The 23,837-nt window shown below is 35.0% G+C and overlaps 3 protein-coding genes across 4 annotated transcripts; 1 reads left to right on the plus strand and 2 right to left on the minus strand.

Moving 5' to 3' along the window:
* Positions 1–9,546: 9,546 nt before the first annotated feature.
* Positions 9,547–12,409, plus strand: LOC106617883 (uncharacterized). Its single transcript, XM_014235331.3, has 2 exons — positions 9,547–9,752; positions 9,814–12,409. The coding sequence occupies exons 1-2, from the start codon at positions 9,681–9,683 to the stop codon at positions 10,318–10,320; spliced, it is 579 nt and encodes a 192-aa protein (XP_014090806.1). The 5' UTR covers positions 9,547–9,680; the 3' UTR covers positions 10,321–12,409.
* Positions 10,431–12,315, minus strand: LOC106617872 (TBC1 domain family member 20). The gene is made up of 4 exons (XM_014235320.3): positions 12,172–12,315; positions 11,324–12,105; positions 11,158–11,267; positions 10,431–11,104 (listed from the first exon to the last, which is right to left on the minus strand). The coding sequence occupies exons 1-4, from the start codon at positions 12,251–12,253 to the stop codon at positions 10,894–10,896; spliced, it is 1,185 nt and encodes a 394-aa protein (XP_014090795.1). The 5' UTR covers positions 12,254–12,315; the 3' UTR covers positions 10,431–10,893.
* Positions 12,410–13,457: 1,048 nt separating the features above from the next.
* On the minus strand, positions 13,458–22,558 carry LOC106616994 (uncharacterized). Of its 2 annotated transcripts, none has more exons than XM_036362025.2 (5): positions 21,793–22,558; positions 18,672–18,882; positions 18,487–18,598; positions 16,813–17,115; positions 13,458–16,690 (listed from the first exon to the last, which is right to left on the minus strand). In XM_036362025.2, the coding sequence occupies exons 2-5, from the start codon at positions 18,876–18,878 to the stop codon at positions 16,524–16,526; spliced, it is 789 nt and encodes a 262-aa protein (XP_036217918.1). In that variant the 5' UTR covers positions 18,879–18,882; positions 21,793–22,558; the 3' UTR covers positions 13,458–16,523. The 2 variants fall into 2 exon arrangements, with proteins under 2 accessions (XP_036217918.1, XP_014089426.1); XM_014233951.3 differs by having other exon boundaries at positions 16,792–17,115.
* Between the last annotated feature and the right edge of the window lie 1,279 nt (positions 22,559–23,837).

Here is a 23,837-nt window from a genome sequence, read left to right on the forward strand (position 1 = left end):
ACTTTTGCCACCTCAGAAGCGCACACCTACAATAAAACCAACATGGCCGCCTCTGGTGAGTTAAGGAGGCGAGGGGTTAAAACGGGTTGCGCATGCATAAACGCTGTAATAATTATTTATAAATATTTTCAATTTTGGTTATAGAATGCTTTTTATTGCTGTTAACAAAACATGATATTGTACCATGTTGAGATATGCGGCATATTTTTAAGCATTTTAATTAACTTATCAATGGACAAACTGAAAATTTTATTTAACTATGAGTGGACGGGAAGAAATAACTATTGTAACAGAATTTGATATTATAAGTCATTATAATTTATATAATCAGTAAAGGAAAACTTATCATTGTCTTATAAGTCATAATAATTCATTTAAGCAATAAAGCAATTTTATCATTGAAGATCCTCGGAGGTGGGGAAAATACTGTGAATGGGCCTTTTCGCTACTCCCTTATACCATGGTTAGAGCAGAGAACTTAGAAGAACGAGAAGGTGCAGGTTTCACAGCGAACGTTTGTAAAATTTTTATCGGGAAGTTCACCTCACACGCAGGAGAAACAAATATTAACTTTCTCGCTTTTATTACAGCGGTGAATCTGTACACCATGATATAGGTAAATATGCGGCATATTTTTAAGCATTTTAAATAACTTATCAATGGACAAACTGAAAATTAAATTTAACTATGAGTGGACGGGAAGAAATAACTATTGTAACAGAATTTGATATTATAAGTAATAAGAATTTATATAATCAAAAAAGCAAAACTTTTCATTGTCATACAAGTGATAATAATTCATTTAAACAATAAAGCAAAATTTATCATTGCACTTATATCAAGAAATAGTTACTGTGCCGATGTTTTCTCTAATTTAAGAATAGATTTATTTAATCACAAATTTTATTTACTTTTTATATATTAGCAATTAACGGTGGATATATGTTCAATAGTTTATTACAACTTTTGACATACAAAATTACCATATTATTATATAGTTTTTAGTTTAGTTTTTAAATATATAGACTTCTAAAATAAATTATTTTTGGAAGCTGCAATGTCTTTATAGTATAAAGCGACGTTGGTTTCACTCAAAGTGCACCAACCTTTCATCCGATGAGTTTAAATCCATCGCCAACAGCATTAAGAAAAAAGAAACAGTTTGGAACTGTGACTCATGTGCAAGTGACATTAGTGTTAAGACATGTGATGTATTGGATTCCGATGAGGAGGCATCAGATGATCCGCCACCGTCAAAGGATATTGAAACCTTACTCAAGAGACACTTTGAACGTTTTACAACAAATTATGAACGTGAGTTCAGGGACCTAAAAATCAGTTGTAAGTGAAATCAAGGACTTAAGAAAAGAGGTAAGCAAACTGTCAGAACAAAACGTATCGCTATCAAATCAATGTTCTGCCCTGGATGACAAACTTACATCAGTTGAAGACAAGCTAAACGTAGATATGAGGCTGCCTACCAGCCAGGAAGAGTTTTTCACTGAACTGTCAGAACGAAAACTGAACTCAAGTTACGTAGACTGGGTCGTCCTACACCTGGACGTACACGTCCTCTTCACATTACCACCCGCTCAGCAGCCGATGCACTTTCCATTATCAAATACCAACAGACGAAAACTCAGGTTTTATTTTCAAGACTGATCTAACTCCCTCTCAACAACTTCATCTGAAAAATTTGCGTCAAGAGCTTGATTCAATCGTGAAGAGTGGTGATGATAGTAACACAATTAAATATATCCATGGTGTCCCAAGAATCGTTAAAAGAAATTTTCGTCCGCTCAACGAGCAAGAAGAAAGTATCTTACGTCCACCTGTGCTACCAGAACGTCAGAGGTCTGCGTACAAAACTCTCAACATTTCAAACAGCATTAGCGGCTAACCAGTACGACGTTGTATGTATTTCGGAATCCTGGCTTCAATCATCCATATGTGATAGTGAAGTCATTGATTCAACATATAGTATCTACCGTAAAGACCGTGTTTCTCTCATCAACGAGCAGAGCAAATATTCATCCGTGTCAAGGGAGCTTCTCGCGATATGATCATCGGCTGCATCTACATACCTTCTCAATCAACTCTTGAGATCTTCGAGTACCACATAGCTACCGTTTCATTTATAATGGACAAATACCAAAACTCCAACGTCATGATTGTCGGCGACTTCAATATTCCTAGCAGCTTGCCTCGTGTCGACTGTGAAAAGCAACTTTATGATGGATTTGCCTCATTAAACTGCACTCAACAAAATTACATTCAAAATGCCTGGAACTCAACACTTGACCTTTGTTTCAGTGACATTGACTCTTCTCCGGAACACGCAGTTGCTCTTGTCCCGGAAGATAAGTACCATCCTGCTATCGACATCTTCAAGTCTGAATTACATATTAACTTACAATTATTTAAATATTTTCCAGATATTACACTAATATACCCTAGCTACTTTTGTATAACACTTTAATTCTTTATTATATCTATGTATATTGCCGATTGGCGTTTAGATAAATAAATAAATAAATAAATATTAATTTTTAAACAAAAAATAATAATACTGTAGGCATATCAGGTAGCTGTCTCTGTATTTCAGCATGTAGCGATTTTAATATGAACAATATTTTACATATAATTCTTTACATAAATAAATTACCATAATGTTATATAGTTCTAAATTATTTGTTGAAGTTGCAATATCTTTATTGTATAAAACATGGTATACGGGTATAAAATACGGTACATATATTTCTTTTTTAAAAAGTATTTTAAAATTAGCTTGCGCAACACTGTTAGGCAATGCTCAATAGCAATACTGGCATTTGAATTTATTAACAACTTTTAGTCAAACGCACTAATACACACTTGCTTATTGATAAAAATTCTTGTGTGAGCAGTTTTATCAGGAGGAATATTAAATATTCAACATTATTTTACGAAGATTGTGTTGCAAATTTTTAAACATTGCCCTCAGTTTCGTTGAATAAGCATTTTCTGCATCCCGTTATTTGACATGGTTGCTTAATAGCACCTTACACTTTTCTGTGGTGAATATTTATTAAGTTACCACAGTTAAAAAATGGCATAAATATATATCGTAATTACTCTAAAATTTGCCAATAATAGCCGCTCCTATAAAACATATATTAAAATAAACTTATTTTATTTTGAAAACATATTAAAGTTTTACATATAACCAATGTTTTTGGGACAACTTTTTCATAAATTCAAAGAAAAGAAAATAGCAAGATGCAACCATTTTCCGGTTAAAAGTTGGCCATCTTAGCTGTCAATAGAAACTCAACCCCTAGGGGGACTTGACGTTTCTCCATGGACCCCTCTCAGCTGTAGCTTACATCGATCAGCTGATTCTTTCCTACTCCCCCTTTACGATGCTGTACACATACGTTCTCTTAACATAACCAAACGGGGAATATTGAAGAGAATATAGTATGTATGCCAAACTGGGAATATTGATATGCCATTTGAAATATATTCCCTTTTATTGAACTATTATTTATTTTATTTTTTATGATTTTATGCTAATTAATTTTTACTTTATTGTGAGTTGTAAGTAATAATTTAAAAATATTTTGATAAATTTCTTAAAATAATTCATGTACTTAACACCATTCGCACTCCCCTGCGAATGGCAGGCACCTTGCCGTGGTGCAGGGGCTTAAGTCGCAAGGCATTCTCGGCATCTCCCAACTGGTGTGAGTAGTGCTTCCACCCTCACACTGGTTGTCAGAAGCCGCATGCGTGCGGCAATCAAGAGCTGCCACCTCCTAATCCAGGGTGTTATGCGACTCCCGTGAACACTGGATGATTTGCAGCCAGGAGGTAAATTCAGCTGTAGTCTAACGGAGCCTTCCCAACAAAGAGCCGCATTCCGCATTGGGAAGTAAAGGTGGCCTTACCGCGTCAAGGGGCTCTAGCGCGGCGGACTCTTTGTTCCCCTTTAAAACACAACAACAACAAACGGAACACGGCAACAACAACAACAAACGAACTTGGACAATTACAACAACAAAAGCAGCGGTGCAGGTAAGGGCGAATCAGGGACTAAGCGTAAGTTCAGCTTCCTCCCCACGGAGGAGTCGCAACGGGCGTCCACCGGTGGGGCTCGCAAACGCAGAAGGAAGAGGGTAGGCAGACTACCCCCCTGCCATCAACCGGGTGTCCGGGAGGACAGGACGATCCCAGAAGAAAGGGAATGAGCGGTGCCAGCCTAAAGTGGTACCTGAGGCACCTCCAGGAGGGAATAACTCCGGAGGAAGCCGAAAAACTAGCGCGAAACAGGGTAGGAGGAGACAGTGCCTCCCCTGCTTCAGGAAAGCAAAAGGGTGGTAATACCGCGGCCATTAGGAAGTGTAATGGCAGTAATCGAGGCCACTGCCCAGTAGGCGCAACTTAGTCCGCACTCCGGGCAGTGGAGGGACAGCGCAGGTATTCGGATGCCCTCAAAGGCATTCGTATGGCTGTGCTGCCGCTGAACTACCCGGCGGAGGTGCTGGGGTCGGAGAAGCTCACCGTGCTCCAAGATTTACTCATGGAGGAGGTATTCAGAGGGTCTGGATACAAAGCCTCCTTCCATGGGGTATATTTTAAGGGAGGCATGCTGCAGGTTGACTGCAAGGATGAAAGGTCGGCTTGTTGGCTGAGGGAGATCGCTCCGAAGCTGGCAGGCTGGAATGGCCCCATCCTCTGCACAAAGAAGGGGGACGAAATTCCGCCCATGCATAGCATGACGGTATTCCTCCCCAGGTGCGCAGGCAAGTCGTACGAGTTTGCTTCGGGCTCATCCGAAACCAAAACGATGGCCTCAGCACATCGGCCTGGCGGGTGTTCAGCAGCAAGGCTGAGAATTCAGGGTGGAGGCTCAACCTCTGCATAGACGACGAATCGTACAAATTCGTCCGGAGGGTGAGCTTCCGCCTGAACTGTAGGTTCAGCTCGGTGGTCCTGAGGCCATTCAAGCCGAAAACGATCACCGAGGGTGATGCAAGAGGAATAATGCAGGGGGATGAGGTTGCGACTCAATCCGGCGCAAGTACGTCGAAGCAGGCTGCAACTGCTGAGACAACGGTGAAGGTCTCTACCGAGAAGACGGGCGAGCAAACGGGGGCGCTACCCTCCACTCAGGAGCTTCTGGAGGGGCTCACGAACCTAGCGGGGAGCATCGCGGAGGACGGTGAGAATGAGGACCAGTTCCTCATGGAGCACCTCCTGTAATGGGGCCGCACATAGAAGTTGCCCAGGTGAACCTGCACCACGCGGCTTCGGCCTCGGCGGTTATCGCGAGCAGGTTCACAATAGATGGACTGGGCATACTATTGATCCAGGAGCCATGGGTCAATAAAGGAGAGGTCAGTGGCCTCAAAATGGAGTCTAATAAGGTAATCTGGGATCTCTCTAGTGAGAGACCTAGAACCTGCATAGTACTTAGGAACGGTATTAATTTCTTTTGCATTTCAGAGTTCCTAACACAGGACCTGGTCGCTGTGCAAGCAAGGAACGACGAAGGAGCGAACTTCGTCGTGGCAGCGTCCTATTTTCCGGGGGAGACTCCGACAGCACCCCCAGATTCAGTCGGCAACCTGCTGAAGTACTGCAGGAGGAATAAGCTGCCCCTCATCCTGGGATGTGCCGCTAATGCTCACCACATCGAATTGGGCAGCACGGACTGCAACACACGGGGTGTCTCTTATTGAGTTTATAGTTAGCAAGAATTTAAGTATTGCAAACGTGGGGTGTGAGCCCACCTTTGTAACTAGTGTTAGAAGGGAGGTGCTGGACATCACTCTCAGTAACGAGTCTGTGGCAGGGCTGATCTCACAATGGAGGGTGTCATCGGAACCCTCCATGTCGGATCACCGTATCATAAGATTCGCACTGGGGATGGAGGTCAAACAACTCCCTTCTAAGCGTATCCCAAGGAACATGGACTGGGCCGGACTCACTTGATACAAATGTTAGTAGCAGGGAGCAGCTGGATGGGAGTGTAACTGCTTCTGGATTGGAAAGCAGACTGTTTGCTCTAAACCAATCCATTACAGAGGCATATCACAGCAGCTGTCTCCTAAAGACAACCACCAAGAGCCGTAACTGATCCTGGTGGTCTAGCAGACTCTCAATACTAAGAAAAACGGTACGCAAGCAATTCAATAAGGCTAAGCGCACCGGAGACTGGGAGGATTACAGATGCAGCCTTACTGCTTACAATAAGGAGATTAGGACCGCAAAGCAGAAGAGCTTCAGGAAGTTTTGTGAAAGCGTCTTCTCAACGCCAGAGGCAGCGCTCTGGCTAGAGGAAAAACGGACACAGTACTAGCGATTAAAAGATCTGATGGGGCCTATACGTCCAGCGCAGAAGAAAGAGCCACGGCCCTTCTACTTGCGCATTTCCCGGAGACGATTCAAGAAGCCAGATCCGACCTATGGTCGAACGAAGGCCATCACGCTTGGACTGGATGGTTGCAAAACAGCTCTTCACTGCAGACTCCATCAAGTGGGCTTTGGCCTGCTTTGAAAAATATCAGTCCCCGGGTGCGGATGGGATCCTTCCAGCATTTCTGCAACAGGGGGAACAGGTACTCATTGGCGAAATCCTTCAGGCCAATCAGTCTTACTTCCTTCCTGCTTAAGAGTATGGAAAAGATCATAGACCATGCGAAGCAACATGCATACAGAGCAGGCAGATCAACAAACACTGCTCTGTATCAGCTAACCTCGGAGATCCAGAATTCGTTAGATGGGGGCGAGGTGATGTTATGCGCCTTCCTTGATATCGAAGGTGCCTTTGACAATACGTCTCATAAAAGCGTGTCAAGAGCACTGAAGAAAAGGAGTGTGGCAGCACCAGTGGGTAGCGGAAACCGCAGTAGGAGATACCAAAATTCGTCTTGGCACAACAAGGGGTACCCACAGGGTGGAATGCTATCCCCCCTACTTTGGAGCCTAGTTGTGGACGATCTCCATGAGCACTAACTAGCAATGGAATCCGCTTTCAGGGATATGCGGATGACATTGTTAACTTAGCTAGAGGTAAATTCGAAAACACACTCTGCGATATCGTACAGAGGGGACTGGGACTGCCAAAGGGATGGTGTAGTGGTGTTGGCTTAAACATCAACCTCTCTAAAACTACAATCATTCCCTTCACTAGACGGAGGTCACTGCCAGGCCTCAGAAATATATCCCTTGACGGCAGTGTGGTGGAGATGGCCAGCACGGTCAAGTACCTGGGCCTCACACTGGATTCCACTCTACGATGAAAGCAGCATGTGGACCCGACCCTAACTAAAGCTACGAAAGCACTTATGGTGTGCAACCATAATTAAAATAGATTTAATAAAAAAGGGTTATAAAAATTAAAAATAGCATAAAACTACATCTGTGATTGAATTCGAACTCAGGCAAAGTATTTGATGTAAATTTGCAATAATAGCACAGTTCTGCTATAAAAACAGCACCACAAACAATTTATTAATAAATTGTTCTAATGTATGAACATTTCATTTTTTACTTGTTTCAAATAATCAATTTGTATGTGAATATTCTCGAAATTGCCTTTCCTCCATTCGCATGTCTAAATATATTTGTATATATGTACACGTAAGTACATACATATGTTTGTATATTCCTCAAAATGCGTTTTGTAAAAAAATCAAACATTCGCGTTCATTCATCAACATTCTCTGTTTACATTCTCTGCTTATAGAGCAAGTTCTGCTATAACGCAAATTAAGTTTATAAAATGAATGAATGAAATTGAATTTGAATGTATTCAGTAAAATTGAAGAATCAGCAAAATTTCAATTGTACAATTTGTATCACTGAAAATCCTACCATCCCCCTCGCATTTGTATGTTGCCCACAAGCTGCTTCCTCACAACATTTGCTAAAAATCAGAAATTGAAGAATTTGTTGATGTTTCCTTCAGAAAGGAGAATTGGCAACATGACCTCTTAGCGATTTGAAATATTATTTAAATTTTTTTCATATTATGCCCTATTTATGGCATTAAATATTAAAATTTATATAAAATTGCCATTCATATGAAATCATTAACTACTTCTATATATTCGTAGCATTTCAAAAGAGCATAAGTCAATTTTCAACAGCAAAGCCTTGCAAAAAGGACAAACGAGACAACATAGCCGATCGACATTGTCGCAAAAGTCGATTGAAACAAATTTTGTCAACTCCGCGACAATTCACACAATTCATGCGAGCTCATATGTATGTATGTATGTAAATATGTATGTTTGTCGGCAAAGTCGTCATTTGCCTTTTTTCAACAACACAATGTCTGCGCGAACTCGCCGTTATTTCGTTGGCTTGCCACCATACACAGAGGCGTTCTAACTTAGAACTCTTAGTATATTATTATGTTGCTTAATTTGTATTGAAAAATACTGATGCATTTATGAATTATTTTCGTAACATAATATATATTATATATATATATATATATAAATACACATAAATTCATACTTATAATCGTTTTTAAACTAAATTCGATAAATAAAATATATATCTGAAATAATTATGTGGCAGTGCGACCAAATCCCTCCTTGCCTGCGATCGTTCAACTCGCAAAAAGCAAAAAGAGAAAACAAAAGTCATTGCTTGTGCGGGGCAAGAAGAAGCAAGCATCAGCGTAAGTGTATTTAAGAATGGATGTGTGATTATCACATTTATGTAAATACGCATAATAAGGAAATATTCAATAAACCTAAACATATGAACATATTTTCCTGATATATTTTAATTATATCAGGAAGTAAAAATTAAAGAAATTGAATTATGATATGCTTAGATTCCAATTAATAAAATAAAAAATTTAATAAAAACCCTTCCCGCTTACGACCTCAGCCACCACAAAAGTGGAAACGCGGCCGCTAAGCCACCGTTTTATTACAGTTTTCACCATAGATTCTTGTTTGTTGATTCATTTTTTTTGCGTTTGCGCTTTTGTTGTATATGCGTATGCGTTTTTATGTTTTGCTTATTCAAAGTATACATTTGCCACAATTGAGGGATATGACCAACCTTTTCAACTGGGAGGATCTGAACCGCCTTTGCTCAATAAGCAACGCACATACATAAGTTGGAAAAATTGCCTATTAAATGTTTATTTTATTATGAATTCTGGGGTTTTTACCGATAATACAGATTTTTAATTCAGAAGGCTTTTCATAATTATAAATTTATCATATCATAGAAATTGAAAACATAAATCTATATAAGTAGGTATGCGCAACGATTTTTCATTTAGGAATATTCGTTGTGTCTATTTATAGCATTTCGAAGTTATATTTTATTGTTCCCTCATCTGGAATTACAAATTAGTACTCAAAGAGATTTCATTTAACATTTGCTCCTTCTCTATTCATTTACGTTCTTTGATAATACTTGTAATCTTAATGCATTAGCGCAAATAAATTCTATTCCCAGATTATGAGCAAATAAACACAGCTTAACAATAGACGCCAGAGCAGAGAACGTATACGCAGAGATACATTTATAACGCCGTCAAATTTAGGGTTGGCGACTGTACGTTTTGTGGAATAATAAACAAAACCAGCTGATCAAGAAGTTGTTTGGAAAACGTATTTTTTCAATATATATATTTTTAAACAATTTTTATTGTAAAGCAACAAAATATGTCCCTGGGCTATACGTTTCTTGGCTGCGCACTATTAGTAAATATCGACAACAAAGAAATACTTTATGAAGTGAGAGCATAATGCATACATAATTAATTTATACATACATTGATGAATTTACTTTTTGTAGATTCTTAACTACTCGGTTGATGTGCTGCTCGGCAATAGCGATGAACATCAAATGGAAAAACATTGCCACAAATATGGATTTCAGAATGTTTACGATTTTATGTTGATGACACGAAAAATTGCACGCGCGTATAAATCTCATTATGAAAATGAGAATTCCACAGAGGCAGAATTGCTTTATGAATTTAGCAATTTAAGTCCTGAATTTCAAAAATTGGTACCAACCGTGTATGAAGCGCGTAAATCGGAAATTGAAAAATATATGCTACAACTAAATAATGCTCAAGAAAATCCTTTAGTACTGTCTTTCGACTACGATGCTCGTGTAGTGCTTGGCGATAGCAGTTTCGCTCAAAACTTTCGAGAACTAACAAGAATATATTTTAATTGTTGCGATGGAAATGGAAAACATAGTAAGCTTCATTTCGAAATGGATTTAAATAAGCTAAACGAATTTATTGCTGCTTTAGAAGCAGCAGTGGATAAAGGCGACAAAAAGCATATGTAAAACTAAACAACATACTTGTGCCAATCCTTTTCTATCCATATTCTTTTGCGGTTGAAAGGTTATACGTAAATACAGCTCTAAAAATTTGTTACCACATTGTTGAAAAAATCTACGATTTTAAACACCGTTTATTATATTCACTTCTATTAAAATGTACATTGCAAAATATTTGCGTGATATAAATACAATGGATTTATACGAGTATATGTGGTAGTGAATTAACATTACTTGTATTATGCTAAGGATACTTATATATTATTTATTATTTATAATTTATAAGTCATTATTGGACAACAAATTTTATTAATAACAATATTCTTATCAACTTACATAAATTAGCTAAAATAAATCAAAAAAAAATTATCCTTAAAAACCAACTTAGAAGGAGCAATGAAAAACTTATAATGTAGTGAACATAACTTTAACCTCGTTTACGAATGGTTAATATTTTTATAATATTATATTTTATAACTCATATATTTAGCAAAATGAAAAGCCGATCATCCAATTCCAAAGAGGTGCTGTAGCATGCCGTAGCGCATGATTTTGGCTAGGCTGCATATATATGCTTACTCAACTAACTCCAGCAGAGAGATACTGATTTTTATAGTAATATGCACAAATGCCAACCAGAATGGAGAAAGCTGTTGTCACGATCATTGATTTCGGTGTGAGCATTTGTGGAAGCCACCTTGCCAAGTTATTGTTGTCAGCACGGGCATTACGAGCAAGTTGTTTCCTTCGCTCTTTAATTCGCTTCTCTTCCAATTGCCTTTGCAGTTTTCTATAAAACATATTTCATTAATTTTAATGTTAATACTTATTGAGAAAACTTACTCCTTTCGCACCAGTTCCTCGACATGTTTTTCAATTACCGTCAGGGAGTATTTATCATATAATAAACTCGCAATATTTAAAAGCTCTTCAAATGGCAGATCATCAGGTAGCTAAAAATGTAGAAATTATAGAATAAAAACGCATTTTTAATTTAGAACGCATATACCCTAGATAAAAGACAATGTACTGAGGCCATGTCACAGTCAACCTTTAGTATATCTTCAGCTCGATATAATATGATAGCAGCAGTCACAAAAATTGGCATATAGATTGGCGATGCCAAAAAATAGTCATAAAGACGCACTACATCTTTATATGAATTTAAACTGTGTCCAAACCATGTCAAATACCAAGGCAATGCAAAAAGTGTTCCAACTGCAGATTGCTGTAGAAATTGAAACAAATGTGAATTTTCTAAATCCACCAGCGGCCATATAAACATCAATCGTTTTTGAGTGGCATCCATTGTTTCCTGCATACATTCCGAGAAATGGTTGGTAGATAATTCCTCCATAACCGCGAATGCTACCTCTTCACCAACGACTAACAAAAATGTAACAGCTACATCGTGATATCCTTGATAGTAGCGTAAATTCGGATATTTTTTTATCACACGCAATATTAAAACAGTCAATTGGTCTTGTAATGCAATACGTTGCTCATATGGAATGCCGGGTGGAAAACGCTTAAGCGATCTATTGACATCAAGTACCACTTGCTGGTATTCTGGATGTGTCTGTAAATCTTGTAGACTGGGCGCAGGTTCTAAAGAGGATGTATCAACACCAGCCAATTGGGGCCACAGCAACCGTCGCAATTCATCATTGACTAATCCATGGTCTGAACGTGAAATCTCCTGCAGCTTTGGAAGTGGAATATTGCCATTGTGCTCTTTCAATAAACGTTCGATTTTCAAACGTTTTTGTTGCTCCTCACCACTTTCTGGACCTAAACAAAATTAATATATTAACAATAGCCAAAAATATCTAAACAAATTATGTCAATATATCTTACATTTCTCAAAACACAATTTCTGTGGTTGATCGATTTTTATTTCACTGTTCTGATGGTTCGCTCCATTTATTTGGCTCGTCATACTGCCAATTTGTGTTTAGATGTGCAAACTGAGTATGGAAATTTTACAAATTTTCGAAGCTGTTCATGTGCTATAATTATTATTGTAATTTTAATCCCAGTGCAATCATGACAAATGTAAAATATGATATTTTTATTTGCAAATTAAGCGAAGAAAGGGCACCTGTGCGCTGTCAACTATCAGCAGCGTTGCCACACTTAGCGCTTAAATTATTTTTTGTGACGTGTACAACGCCTACATATAGTCACTATACTATGAATCTAAAAAATAAGAATAAAGATGTTTATATAAATTATTAAATAAAATAAAAAATACATTTTTAGTAGTGCCCCGCAAATATAATTTGTACGAAAATATATGTTTCAAATTATCGATTTAAGTATATTCAAAATTTTACTACATTATTTTTGTGTCGCACAATTAATCAAAGCGTAAGCACTATTTCAAACAGCACTGATTTATTGATCTGGCATCACCACTTTTACAGTTGGTACATTAATGGCTCATGCACATAGAACTGTTGCTTCACCTTTTTTCAGACTTTTGCTTGGGCAGAAAATTTCGGTGTCATTTTTTTGCATGAGTACGTTTGCATGGACGCAAAACGCAGCGAAGGAACGGCGAAGGAAAATGTTCGGCAACTCTTTTTCATTTTGCCAAGCAACAGACGTAATTTTTATTAACGAGTAGCACGGAAATCCAAGTATTGATTGTGACATACCCTTTGCTTTCTTCGCTATGTTGTTGAAGTATGAATTGTCAAACAAATCAACAAAAGTTGTATGTGAATTGGCCATAAGTAACTCCTTTTAAGTTCCGGTGCGTCAACGCAACCAACTATGATATTTTCAATGCAAAATAAATAAGTAAGCAGCCGCTTAAAAAACGATATAAAGTTGAAACTACGAAATAGAAACAAAATTTGAGTTTGCATATGTAATATGATTTTGTGAAACGTAATCAAAATAAACTCAATTTGGAATTTTTTGATGATACGTTGTTTTCCATTTTAGGTGACAATATGTTTTCTACTCAGTTGTTAAAGTTACGTATATGCTTCTGTTTGTTATGTCGTTTCAGTTTTATTTAAGTGGTAGCGTCATATTCAATCATATTTACAATTTTATTTTCCCTACAATTTGTAGAGTAAATTAAATTTAATTAATACGACAAATGCAAAGGCATTCAGTAGATATAAATAAAGTTTGATTTTTAATTATGCATATAGCTTTATTTAAAAAAAAGTCTTTTCACATGATTTTAAATTGTGCAAATATTGTTTGCTTGCTAAACTATATTAAAATAAATTTCGAAGTAAATTTAGGTAATATTTATATGTTTGTAGCAATTACGTCGCACATTCAGTGTTAAATAAATTTTCGATTTGCGATTTGTATATAAATACCTTAGACTATTAAAGATAACCATTTTTTTACATTTAAACTTATTTTACTTTCACGTACTTTTACCTTCTATAAATATTATTTAAATTGAGAAATTATATCATATACTTGCATACCTACTGGCAAAGTGCGACATTATTGTTTATTTTTCTTTAGGATATTTAAGAAGATGTTATGTACGTATGCATGCAGTATGTATGTAATATACGTTTACATTTTTTTGTAGTTCCAATGGCGATTTTATGTCTCACATCATTTAATAATTATTTTAGGGATGTTTGCTTTTTTTTGTAAGAATCTATAAGAATATATGAAAATAGTTATAAAAACACGTTATTAAAAGTATACTAATATAGGATATTTCACGAACTATCGCATAATTTAATTTAAATATTTTACTTATTACTTTAAATGTTAAATTAGTATTTATACAAAGTGTACATTTTTTTGTTGATTGTTCTATTTTATAGAAAAGTTATTTTCAACAATTTGTTTTTTTCTTATCAAAACAATATCTTAAAGTGGATTATACAAGTTATCATCTTTTTCAAAAAGTAAAGCATTTTGTTAAATAAAATATTAACATCAGTCAGGCTAATCCACAGATTCAAGTAGCTGACAAATATTTATAAAAAACAAAGGGGGTTCATTGGCTAATTCACATATTTAAAAAAATAATCTGTCAAGAATCTAAGTTTATTTTTTATTTAGTCATCGTGTTAGCTTCCATTGACGCCGACATCAAAACTGTGCTGATATTTTATTTGACGAGATGTCTTTACGAAATTTGACATTGATTATTGCCCAAGACAAGGGTACAATCTCAGAACAAATTGTTTAGTTTGGATAACTATAATGTATAAAAAGAAATTTGTTAGTTTGGATCACTTGTTGTCATACAAACTATGTATGGAAAACTTTTTTTTTTTATGAAGGGTATTAAGCTTCATGCAACCGAAATTAAATTTTTTTCATGTTTTTATTTAAACGTAGTTCGCCTAAATTAAAATTTATTATAGTAAGATAACTCTTAAGTATAAACGCATTATACCTGACTTAAAAAAAGTGTGTCAATTTCACAAAACCCAAAAAAGTACTATAGCAACAAACAAGAATGAAAATTCTGAGGGAATATCATGTTATTATTGGCTCTGGGCAGTGTTTATAATTTTGATTTATGGTTAAGTGGCTTCAAGGTTAATTTTTACTAAGGTTAGCAATAAAACTTTACGTTGAATTAGAAAAAAAAATACATATTACTTAGTATTCTATAAAAAAAACTATGGCTATAAATTCATTTAATAAAAGCTGCTTTAATATAATATTAATAATAACAGCGGAGTAATATTGCTTGAATCCTTATTTTTGCTTTTCAGATGTTGTTTCATTATTTTTAGACCGCTACTATTTAAAGTTATTTTTTATATACACATGATAACTATCCAGTTTCAATCTAATCAAGCAAAACCTTAGCAATAAAAACGCTAATAAAATTCTTTGATGTCAAGCAATGATAATTGTTAATAATAACAGCATGAGCAATTTTGACAGGTCGACATCAATTCGAGAACACAGCAATGACGACTAAAAACCGTAAAGGTATAAAATGTAAATATGATAATTATCTAACAAAACTTTTGAAAGTAAATTAAATATAATATATATATATATAATTAGATGATTAATTGAAGTTATAGTATAAGTGTCAGTGTATATATGTATCTTAACTAACCTTATGCTCCGAAAAAGATTACGGACTAATTAAGCTTAAAAAATAAAAAAAAACTTATAAATTAAATTATATTACAGTGAAAAAATTATATGCATATAAATGTTGCGCATAATGTATAATTCAATTTTATTAGCTAGGCAATCCCTTAATGACGAATGATGCTAAAGCACTAAGGCTGTTGATAAATAATGAGAAAATATTTGTAGAACTAGTTGGTACATATATATATATATGTATATACATATTTGAGTTTTAACTAGAGCGTTATAAAATATATACATGTATGTATATAGCATAGTTTATGCGTTGGATATAGTTTAGTTATAGCTATATTGAATTCTTTTTTTAAAATTTTTTTTTATATTTTATACATATATATTTAGTATATAATTAAAAGTCTTTTCACATGAGTTTGAATTGTGCAATTATTATTTGTTACTGGTTTGACTATTTGTAATAAATCGAACTTCCAGTTGAATTATAATATTTTCAGTTTTTAGCAATTTTATACATGATTAGTGTTGCAAATGTTTATGGTTCGTATGATTACGTGAACGTATCAATGATATTTTATACATTTATATGTATATATGTATCGTTTTACAAATTTACTCTGTTGTGATATTTTAATATAACTCGGCATATAATAAACTGTGTTTTTCTTAAAGTCATATGAATTTCAAAGTGCAAAGTGTGTGTATTCGTTTAGTACATAATTTAAAGTTGTTCGAGAAGTTCTTTTTGGTTCAATACATAGTAGTGTGTGTATATAATCTACTATACTGCTATTCATTGTAATTAAAGTAATTGAAACAATTATTTGTTTAGGCTATGCACGACAAATCGATACTCATATTTTTTTGTGTGTATATTTATTATGGTTTGAGTTTTACATATTAATTAAGTATACATGCATATACGAAAATACTTATAAAAGACATTTGTTAAAAAATATGGTCACATGGGATTTTTATTAAACTATGTTATATATATATGTATATGTTTTGTTTTTTTTAATTTAAATATTTCACTTATAGTTTAAAGGCTTAAGTTTAAATAAAAGTCTTTATAATAAATAGTAAAATATTCCATATTTTTGTTTACAAATATTAAAGTGAAGATGCATCATTACGTTTTATATTCGTGTTATATTGATTGTTTCATTTAATGATTCTCTTCTCAGCAATTGCTTTGTATCGTTCTCAATATCTATCGGAGATATGCCTGCGCTACGATCATTAATATACGTATTATCTTCTTCCACGATTTTTTCGAGCACTATATCACCGGAATTGGTTAAACCTGTCAGCAGAAAACATTACAAAAAAAAAATTAAATTTAATATAGCATTATAATTATTTGAAATTTTGTATAACATTAATAGATTAATATGTTAGACTAACAGTTACGCCCTGTTAACGGACCATTTGCTACTTCCTCCGCCGATACGCTGTTCACTAGTGCTACGTCCGTGGCAGTTCCATTGCGCATGTTCTTTTGTAAAGCCACAGCTTTGCGTGCGTGGCGTGTGGTTAGCACACCAGTTTCGACATCACGCTCCAGACGATGACCAGATCGTGAGCGAGTTAATTGTCGTTGCACATAATCCTCAAGATCTTCTTCTTCCTTGCGGCTAATCAAGCAATTCAATACAAGCAAAAATAGTCCTAATCCGAGCGAGAAAAGCCCAGTGCAAGTAACTTCATTCCACCATGCCGAGCTGCTACCTAGAAAAGAAAATATATCAATTGTTATTAACTTTTGATATTACCAAAGGGAATATCAAATTAGGTGTCGAAAATAAAGGATGGATAAGATATGTACATTCTCTTTCAATTTGATTTTAATGAGTATTATTTTGTATTTTGCGGAGGAGGCGCTCTTCAAAATTATTTTCGATAATGCACTACAAAGTCTGTTTATGTTTCTAGTGCCTTTTAAACAGATATAAGTAATATAGCAAATAAATTAAAAAAATATCCAGATGGCCAAGTCGGAAAAAAAACAAACAAAATTAATGAACATGCACCAGCATTTCTTTATATAGTGGGAAAATGGGTATAATTGGATAATAACCACGCCCACATCCCATACAATGTTTATCTAGAAAACTACAAAAATTGCGATAATTATCTAAGGTAAAACGTCAGAAGCAGACAGTCGCAGTCAACGAGTATAAAAATTGAACAATAGGTATGGCACCCCATGTGCATGTGAAATCCGATATCTCAGCAACTAATTTAAACTAAATTTGGTGCATAATAATCTCTTGAAATCATTACATCAGCAACGCCCACTGCTCATTTGTAATAAAATACTAATGAAGATATCGAAATCAAACTTAGCACAATTAATGTTTTTGATGTGTGATACCTCTCTACTAAAAATAGTCGAATTGGAACGATACCTCTTCAAGCCCTCTGATACCGAATATTAGAACCTCATTGCCGATGTCTGATCGGTGTATTATTTCTCGCAAAAACTATATTACAAAACTGTAGCATTTCAAACATTATTAGGATAATAAGTTTGCTACGAAGTTTGTAACATCCAGAAGGAAATGCCAGATACCCTATAAAGTATATGTATAAGTGATCAGCGTGACGATCTTAGTCGATTTAGCCGTTTCGCTTGTATACAGACAGACAGACGATGTCTAGTCCCCAGGTTTTAAGATGTCGGTCGAAATTTTGCACACATAATTTTTTTCCCAAGAAGATGCTCATTAATCGGTACCACCGATATCGGATCACCATAGGATATAGCTGGCATAAAACTGACCGATCAAAATCAAGGCCTTGACATCTTCACGAAATCCGGCATAGATTATTGTTCAAGGCAATAATACAATCTTCGAAGAAAATGTTCAGATCTGACCACTATAGCATATCATATAGCATGCGCTGCCATTTAAACTGATCAATCAAAATCAAAATAAATTTCTTCATATTATATCAAACAGAAAGAATTAGTAAAACGTTTTCTGTTGGATTCAAACCGTTGACCGATAATATTTTCAGCTTTAGTTTTTGTGAAGAGTATTATAAATTCGGTGCAACCAAAATCAATTTTTTTCTTGTATTTATTTTTCTACTTACTGAACACATTCCAGGACATAGTTTCATCTGGTATAATACCAGCACCGCATAAGAATATTCCAAATACTATAAATACGATGCCAATGTGCAACATACCGATGCTGGTAACAACCTAAAAAAGTCCTCTTTTAAATTCACTTATCACTTTTGCAAATACAAGAAATGTATTCCGATAATTTATTTACCTGGCTGTCCAACATGCCTGGTCCAGGCTTAGCAACGCTATGTGCATGATGAAATTTACGTCGAAAGGAACCACTTGGCGAATGAAATGTTTCTCCACTTTCGGAACTCTGCGTACTGTAACGTCTTTCACGTGCACGTTTCTGTTCATCGCGTCGTTTACGTTGGCGTTTTATTGCCATAGCCGAATGGATGCCCACGGAATGCATTTCGCTATGAAGAAAAGGAAGGAAAAAGTAACTAAAACTATTTTTTTTAAGATATTAAACAGCATCATAACTCGAAAATCAAGAATGATAAAGACAAGATCGCAACAAGTAACGCTATTAGCTTTTTATAACTATTGTAAGCAAAGTATTTTCCTCCTTCGGTTAATGAGGTTACAAACTAATGTACTATTTTATCAAACGCACTTTAAGAAAAGAAACAGGGTGAATTTGTCGTAACCTCTATTTTTACCAATATTAACAGTTTAACTTTTGGCCTTGAGCACCTGAGGAGGCTGAGGGATCAAAGTCAATTTGAGAAGGACAACAAAGCATTTGAAAATTTAATGACTTCGCTATATATGGAAACATTGTACCCTAGCACCTCAGTCTTTCTGTTCGAACTCATTTTACTACTACTGGTTTAAACTGAATCATACATATGTACATCAGTCTCTCAAGCTATCTATGTGAAACATTCTTTAATATAAAATTACCCCGAAATTCGGCTGATGTTGTTACGTTGGGTTACTAAATTCAGATAATGTATTCTGTGGCCATCGACATTCAAATCTACAAATACGCGTATATGATTTCTTCCGATCGAATACTGCATGCTATACGAATCATTGTTTAGTAATTTTAATTTTGAAATTATTTAATGAACTTGTTAAACAGATCCAGTTAACATACAAATAAACATTGCATAAAAGTATATACCATCTGATCAAATTTGACTCGGGGTGGTCCATTTAATCTTCGCGAGCGAACCGAATCAATAAAATTTATATTTAGATTGGGGTAACCTTATTTTAAGTTCATGTGTGTTTGTTTTCTACCATGGAAAAATATTGGACAACGAGTTTGCTTGAAATTTTTTGTTTTCAGAAGTGTTTTGTGGAGTCTACTTTATCCCGAACACAAGTATTTGACTGACTTAAAGTAGGGAACGTCGTAAAGTCATGAAAACTTGCTTGAAGCGAGTTGTCCATCCACCTCTGTTAATGACGATAACATCGAAAAAGTTAAAGAAATAGCGCTTGGAAATTGTCAAAAAGATAGCATACGATCTCAACTTCTCGTGTGGATCAACTAAACACATTTCGATTAATGTTTTAGGTATGAAGTATGATAATGATAGACTCGTACCAAAAAACCTAATTCTTTTGCAAAAGCGACGTCGGGCACAGGGGAAAAACCACATCAAAGGCATCAAAAATCAAGGTGATGTTTTTTGCGCCGTGCGCCGTCACATTCTAGTATGACCAAACACGAAACGTAAGTTATGGCTCAGCCACCGCATTTGAAACTGAAAAATCTGCTTCGGAGAGCTCGCCATGATTTAATTGAAGTCATTAAAAGTCATTCCAAACCGCTTATAAGAAGTGTATTGCAGGTGTGATAATAAAGATATGTATTAAAATATATAAACATGTATTTTTGTTAGTCCGTGTCAAATTTGTAGTTGACTTTCTTAGCTACTAAGAAGTGTTTCCCCCTCTATTTTTGATGATACTTAATATACATATATAAGCTCGTGCATTTTTCCTTATTTCGAATGTGATTAAACATTTCTGTTTCTTGGTGGTACCTAAGCAATTTTATTTTATTTTTTACTTGGGTTTTTTTTTTAAGATAACTTAGAATTGGCCGATATATAATATATGTTAAAAAGAGGAGGACGAAAATTAATAAATTATACTTATATATCGGGGCCTCATATATTCAAAAGAAAGAACTGAAATCCTCACATTCAGCGTAAAGGGTCCAGGAGAAAGTAAGGAGCGGGTCTAGCAATTCAATTTTTGGGAAAATTGAAAGAGAACAATATTGGTCGGTGATTCGATACTTATTTCACGAAGAGTACTAGGATGCTGTGTAATTTTTTCCTTCAAAGGGGTTCGTCAAAAATAGGTTTAACTAGTTTAAACGTAGTTATAGGTCGGTTATTGAACAGCTATAACGTGACAATAATTCATAATCTTCCATAATCTTATATTGGCGAACAATCGATTGAAGTTGTACGAAGCTTAGACAGTAGGGATCTTAAAACAACGAGTACGTTAGTCCTCAGTTTTTGAGATATCGAAGTTTTAGAAGAGTATATTCTCACAAGATGCTGCTCGTTTGTCGGAACCGCTGACATCGAACTGCTATAGAATATATTTTCACGATATTTGGCAAAGATTATTGTCTAAGCAAACGTTCCAATCTCCTAATAAATTGTTCAGATCGGATCACTATAGCACATAGCTGTCATACAAACTAAGCGATCAAAATCAAAAAAGTTCTTGTATGAAAAACTTTTTTATTTGTGAAGAGTATTATAGCTTCGGTGTAACCGAAGTTAACGTTTTTTCTTGTTTCCTCCAAAATAAGCCTAGTGCAAGTTTCCAGTGCAGTGCAAAAACTAAAACATCTCCGGTTTAAGTTTACCAGTTGCATGTGTGATGTGAAGAAGAAATATGAACTTTTCATTGTTTCCAATGCACTATAAGGCCACCAACTTATGTACATGCAATATATACACTCGCTATATAGTACATTCCGAAAATGAAAATGTCAACTTTTCAACTTAACAACAAAAACATTATGAATCATTTACCCCCAACCTAGTGCTGCTGTTTAATTCTAAAGTGGACAGCTTGGGTCTTTGTTACGGCAGCGAAATATTACTATCATAACAATACAAGTATACATACATACATACATATGTGTTTAAATATATGTAAACTACAAACACATTTGTATTATAGAAACTTTGCCAACTCAATCGGATATATGCACGAGTACGCGTTTGTGTGGCCATGTGTGTTGATGCACAAAATGTCATACTGTTCATTGTCACGCCTGAACGAAACAGTTATAAATACTATATGAACTAGTATATTATATTTAAAACATACATTTTGCTTACCTTAAACTTTAAGTTATCAGCGATTGATTTTAATTTTTCACTTTTGAAAGTTTGCATACACACATACAGTACACCTTAGTTAAGTTTCAGGCCTTAAAGACCATCTTATTTATTTAATTAAACAAAAAATGTTTTCACTTCCGTTAGATTTACTCAAGGCATTCACACAATCAACTAGATTTCCGCATTATGCTGCATATCCTATATTTCATATTTCATTTGTAATTTATAAACATAATCATTCATAACTGGTAACACGATAAAACACACACACACGAGCTGAATAAATGCAGTACTCTGCCACTCCCCGCTTCGCTGGGCTTCAACGTGTCCAAAACGCACTTCCGAGATTTGGCGAGATATCGATTTTGTACAACGTATGATGTTAGGAATTTGAAGTTCACTTCTTACTTTTTTTAAATTTTTTTCTAATTTTTTCACGTAGCAAATCGTGTATTACTATATTACGATACTTGACTTACGCACTTACAATCTTCCACACTTTTATAGTACAGACTTAATTTATTTTTTTCCCAAACATTTGTATAACTAATATACAATATACATATGTTTGTATATATGTGTGACTGTTTGTATTTACTACGAAAATGATATAGACTTTATGTGTTAAAGTATTTAAAACGTTTAGCACATTTTATAAATGCAATTTAATCTGCGTTTTCTTCTTAATATTTACAACAAAGCAGCAAAACAGTTTCCACTGCTATGAATATGTGTCAAAGCAAGCAACGGCGAATACCAGGTATCCTTCGCGTCGACTAAAACATCGCGTCAGAATGTAAAGCTCAGGATGTGCAAAGCTGCGAGAGACCGTGAGCGGCAGAAAACAAGAGAGTGTGTGAAATTGTAAATAAAGCTTTTCCTGCCTTGACTGAAAAGACAAGTGCGTTGAATCATAGTGGAAATATGCAACAATGACCAAGATTAGTACAATTCAGCATTTAAGCATCATTTACATACACATTTACATTATGTATGTACATATGTATATTTCATAGAAGCCAAGTGTATGGTATCATATATGCATATGGTGTTAAATTATCAAAAACTATGTCAGTTATTAAAATTAATTCGAACAAGTCAGGAAGGGCTGAAATCGGGTGAAACCAAACATTTTATACCCTCGCCAAATTTCAAAAATGAAAGCTATGAAAATACTTTCAGGTAAAAGTTTTTATTAAGATAAGTAACAAGTTTCGTGAAGATACCTTGTCAACTAAAAAAGATTTCCTTACAAGGACTTGATATTGATGAATCAGTTTGTATGGCAGCTATATGCTATAGTGGTGCCTTGTACAATACAATAATCCATGTCAAAATTCGTGAAGATATTTCGTCAAAATAAAAGGTTTTCTATACAGAGACATGATTTTAATCGTTCAGTTCGTATGGCAGCTATATGCCATAGTGACCCCTTAACGATGGTTCCATTAAATGAGCAGCTTCTTGAGGATAAAAGGACGTGTGCAAAATTATAGAGACATGATTTTAATCGTTCAGTTCGTATGGCAGCTATATGCCATAGTGACCCCTTAACGATGGTTCCATTAAATGAGCAGCTTCTTGAGGATAAAAGGACGTGTGCAAAATTTCAATTCGATATCCAAAAAACTGAGGTACTAGTTGGCGCACATACAAACATACAGATGGACATTGCTAAATCGACTCAGTTCGTGTGTTAACGCTGATTACTTATATATACATACTTATAGGGTGTCTGACGGTACTTTCTGGGTGTTACAAACTCCGTGGCAAACTTAATATACCCTGTTCAGCGTATAAAAATGTTGCAAATGAATTCAATATTCATTATTCGAGGAAATTATGAATGGATCACTATCATATTTCGAATTTAACGAAAGCTATGAGTCATGTAATCACTTTGTCCGATATATCTATATTAAAATCAATCTAACTAACACAAATCTCTATATTCTTGAAATTATTGCCGTGGCAAAGTACATAGCGATAGCCATAATTTGTATTACCGAATGAAATACATAATGCTAATTACTACAATATTT

This window comes from Bactrocera oleae, chromosome 3 (assembly GCF_042242935.1).
Source record: "Bactrocera oleae isolate idBacOlea1 chromosome 3, idBacOlea1, whole genome shotgun sequence".
NCBI classification, from domain to species: domain Eukaryota; kingdom Metazoa; phylum Arthropoda; class Insecta; order Diptera; family Tephritidae; genus Bactrocera; species Bactrocera oleae.

Excerpts from the sequence above, each read along its gene's own strand:
- LOC106617883 (XM_014235331.3), top strand. The coding sequence starts at position 9,681 with ATGTCCCTGGGCTATACGTTTCTTGGCTGCGCACTATTAGTAAATATC. Across the intron at positions 9,753-9,813 it reads ACAAAGAAATACTTTATGAA|ATTCTTAACTACTCGGTTGA; the intron begins GTGAGAGCATAA and ends TACTTTTTGTAG.
- LOC106617872 (XM_014235320.3), bottom strand. The coding sequence starts at position 12,253 with ATGACGAGCCAAATAAATGGAGCGAACCATCAGAACAGTGAAATAAAA. Across the intron at positions 11,268-11,323 it reads TACATTGTCTTTTATCTAGG|CTACCTGATGATCTGCCATT; the intron begins GTATATGCGTTC and ends CTACATTTTTAG. Across the intron at positions 11,105-11,157 it reads GAGGAACTGGTGCGAAAGGA|AAAACTGCAAAGGCAATTGG; the intron begins GTAAGTTTTCTC and ends TATGTTTTATAG.
- LOC106616994 (XM_014233951.3), bottom strand. The coding sequence starts at position 18,878 with ATGCATTCCGTGGGCATCCATTCGGCTATGGCAATAAAACGCCAACGT. Across the intron at positions 18,599-18,671 it reads CAGGCATGTTGGACAGCCAG|GTTGTTACCAGCATCGGTAT; the intron begins GTAAATAAATTA and ends GGACTTTTTTAG. Across the intron at positions 17,116-18,486 it reads TATGTCCTGGAATGTGTTCA|GTAGCAGCTCGGCATGGTGG; the intron begins GTAAGTAGAAAA and ends TTTCTTTTCTAG.